We start from the raw sequence: 3959 nt of genomic DNA, 5'->3' as shown, positions 1-3959 counted from the left end.
TTACTCTAAAGAATATAGTAAGGTAACTTATTAATCTGTTTCCTTAAGTCTATTTTAATAATTACTAATACTTTTATATATAGCAGTATGTTTCTATTAACTCCCACTATATCCTTCCTTCCGACTACTAAACCTCTCTCTTTTAGTTATATACGCGAAATAACGTGGATATAAACTAGATTAAGTGGCTACTAGGCCTTAATAAATATAATCTAGTTAGGTAGGGTAATTTTAGCTTTATCTATCTAGACTCTTTATTAATAATAGTAGTTAAATCACCTTATAACAAAGAATATAACGAGGCTATTTATATTAAAAGGGCTATTTATAAGCGTTTCGAAGAGTCTAGTAGTTATTTACAGCTTTTATAATACCTAGGACCTTATAGATTGGGCCTCTACCTTAAGTTTACTAGTAACTATAGCCTTTATAAGTATATTTAAGAGCTTAGATGTAAAATCGCGCTTAAATAGCAGCTTTAATAGTATCAGCAAATTACTAACGCTCTCGCCTTTATTTATTTAAAAGGTGTTATCTATAGAGATCTTTAGTGGTTAAATATTTTCTTAGATAAGAATTTAAATATAAAAGTCGGCGACTTTGCCAGCTCTTTTTTGGACGGCGGCCCCCTTCTAGTTAAAAGTAATAGCCAGCTATTAATATCTAGGATTATTATAATTGGAATAGGTAGATATTTTCGCCCTTAGGTCTACTCTATTTAAGGTTATTTATAGCTATAGTCCTTATAATAGATAGATAAATAAAGAAATTAAGGACTTATTTAAGGAGTCTATGCTTTTAGAGACGAAACACCTTAGTTTTATTAGGAATATCATTACTAGTTACTAGAAAGGCAAGTATAGAAGTACGCGTAAAATCTCTAGGGATATTAAAGGTAGATTATACTCCTTTTTAAGATTCGTTTTATTACTAAGCAATTCTCCTTTAAGCTATCCTCTTTTAAGTAACCCTTTCTTAAGAAGCTATCCTCCTCTAAGCACGACCTTTTATTCCAAATTAACAATATTAACTATCGCGATATCGGCATTTAGGATACTAGTAGTTATCTAGGTTAGAAGATTAGTATATTAGTAAATACTCTACTCTAGAATATACCTTTAGCACCCTAGGCATTCCTCTTTAGTTACTATAGTGCTCCCTCCCTATATAATTTTACTATTTTTCCCCTTTATAGAAAGGTGTTCAAATAAGGACTATTTAATGCTTTACCGTTATCGCAATAGTCCTATATAGTGTAAGGAATTTTATAAGGGTTATCTATCCGCTTATATTAAGCGTACTTCTTTTTATATTTTAAATAGTCGCATATTATGCCTTCCTAAGTCTTATATAATATAAATTCCGTAGGCAATAGAAAGTTAACGGTCTTTAAATAATTTGTATAGAAGTAAATTAGCTAATCTATAGGGTATATACTACCCTCTAGAGTATCTAATACCCTGCTACTAGCGTATATATACTATTATAGATGTTAAGTAGGGTCTACTAAGGGTTCGGAGTAAGGACAAAACGCTTATAACTTCTATTATTATCTCTACTATATAGTAACCGTAGGAGGAGCTAAAGTATATTAGGTTCGCGTAATAGCTATACTCTATAGCCACTGCTAATATACTAAATCCGTTATAATTTAATATTTCGAGAATATACCTTAACTATTCGGCAACATGGTTAAGCAAGCTATAATAGCTTCTTTATATTACTTACTATAAATAAAGTCGTTAATTATTGTAATACTTAATAGGGAAGTTCTAGGTTAAATAGCTGTGTAAATATTTTAGGCAATGCTAATTAGCAATAATATATAGACTAGCAATAGTCCGGAGAAGATAAATGCGTAAGAAAAATTACCTCGCCTTATCCTGGATTAATAGCTTAATATTAAAGTCTACCCTCTATCCTAATTTCTATTTTATAAACTTAAATTTATCTTTCTCTATATAATCTTTACTATAGCTACTTAAATCTCTTAGCGCTAACACCTAGCTTATAAGCTAATACTAGTTTAGTTAAGTCCCACTATAGCAGACCCTTTAAGTTTAGCTATTACGTTTATTAAACTAATTACTATAGCCCTATTCTCCGTAATCTAGAGTCTCTTTAATTACTTAGCCTAGAACCCTAATACCGCCGCAGCTCTTAATAAAGTCTACTCTCTACGTAGAATCTTTAAGGCTGCTACTACTATAAACACTAGATGCGACTAAAAGCTTACTATTAACCTATCGCCTACTTAAACTATATACATCTCTCTTAGTCTTTAAACTAAGCTTAACCCACATAAATTAGCTAATATTCTGGCTTTCTTTACTGCGGTAATGGCTTATTATATCCTATAGATTATTGCCTTACTTAGCGACATTACTGGCTAAGAACTAGCCCCGCTGCACACTAAGCTTAATATTAACTTCTGCCTTATTAACTATACTCCTATAACTATGTCTCCAGACAGCCAGAATAGATATAGCGCCTTCACCGATTACGGCACCTTTAGTATTATCTTTTAGGACGGCACTATAGGGCTTAAGATAAGAGGTACCCGAGGCTCCTAGTATGTGGGTGCCCATACTAGGTGATGCAACTATACTACTATATGGATAGTATATAGTAGTGTTAAGCGGGGGTAAGGTAGCGGCCGTACGTTACCGCGTTTAACATATACCTAGTATACAACAATTATTAGTAGTGTTATTTATAGCACTAGATCTAGATATCAAGATAGCGCTAGTAGAAAGAGTAGAGATATTCTCTAAGGTAGTAAATAAGGGGCATTTTAACGTGCGTTAGTTTAAGGAGGTTATAGGAAAGAAATGGAGATACTGAGAAGGAAATAAGAAGTTAGTAACTGGAGATAATGGGGTTAAGCAGGACGTTAATATAGAATAATTAATTTGGAAATAGATTTGCTAAAGGTTTATACAGCAACTAGAATTCTTTTATATATCTATATGGTTTATAGTCACTTTATATTATTAGTCTTAAGGCAGAACAGTAAACGAAGTAATAAGTTTTAGATAGGTCTTGTTATAATCGCAATCTTATACCTGCCTTAACTCTCTTATATCTAATTATACTTAAGAGGTATTACCTACTTTTAGTAATTATAATAATAATGCTACTGTAGATAATAATAATAACTTCTAGAGTAAGGCACTAAGTGTCTATAAAGATAATATCTAGCAAGAGGTAGTGTATAATAATTCCTATTCTATTATTATACCAAATAAGCAATAAAGATAAATAATATAACAGGTTGCTATACCTACGCGAGAACTACTAACCCCTAAACTAATCTATACTTAAAATTAGAGAACTTATTATACGGGAATGTAGGTATATAATAGTGTGGACTCTATAAGGTGGAGTTGTTCTAAAGGATAACTCTATATACTAGCTAAGCGAGGATTATATAATCTAAGGAAGCTCCTATAAAAAGCCTAACCCCTCCCTACTAATAGAACTAAATCTTATTCTTAGTCTATTTATTTTATATTATTTGCGCTATAGGGGTAACCTAGACTTCGCTTGTCTATAACACTAAAGCAATATATACTTCGCTCGTCTATATTACTAGGACCTACGCTAGATCTAACGCTTTGCTTATCTGTGCTACTTTATCCCTCGCCTCTAGTATATTCGCCTCTAGTATAACTACCTCTAGTACTATATTCTTACTCTTTTAACTACGTTTTCTTTTAGCCTTTAGCTATAATATCTCTGCCACTAGCCTATCCCTAGTATATCTACCTCTAGTTCTTAAATATCTGCCTCTTATCCTATACTCTTGCGCTTCCGACTAGGTTTTCCTTTTCCCTTTACTTTAGCTTCCTCTTTCGTAGTACGCTTCGCTTATACTACTTTAATATCCTTATAGCTTATCACCTTCGCCTTCCCTACTACTATTGATTTAGTTAATCGGCGGAAGGTAAGTTAAACTT

General features: G+C 32.3%; 1 protein-coding gene across 1 annotated transcript; it reads left to right on the top strand.

Annotated features, from left to right (window-relative positions):
• Window positions 1–557: 557 nt before the first annotated feature.
• On the top strand, window positions 558–707 carry K441DRAFT_587450 (uncharacterized protein; the record flags this gene model as incomplete). Its single annotated transcript, XM_067644674.1, has 1 exon — window positions 558–707. A coding segment is annotated over one exon (150 nt), but the record flags the coding sequence as incomplete, so codon positions are not given.
• Between the last annotated feature and the right edge of the window lie 3252 nt (window positions 708–3959).

The sequence above is a fragment of the Cenococcum geophilum genome (genome assembly GCF_001692895.1).
Source record: "Cenococcum geophilum 1.58 unplaced genomic scaffold K441scaffold_65, whole genome shotgun sequence".
Classification (NCBI taxonomy): domain Eukaryota; kingdom Fungi; phylum Ascomycota; class Dothideomycetes; order Gloniales; family Gloniaceae; genus Cenococcum; species Cenococcum geophilum.
Note: the sequence above shows the minus strand (reverse complement) of the source record. Positions and strands in the feature narration are given on the sequence as shown.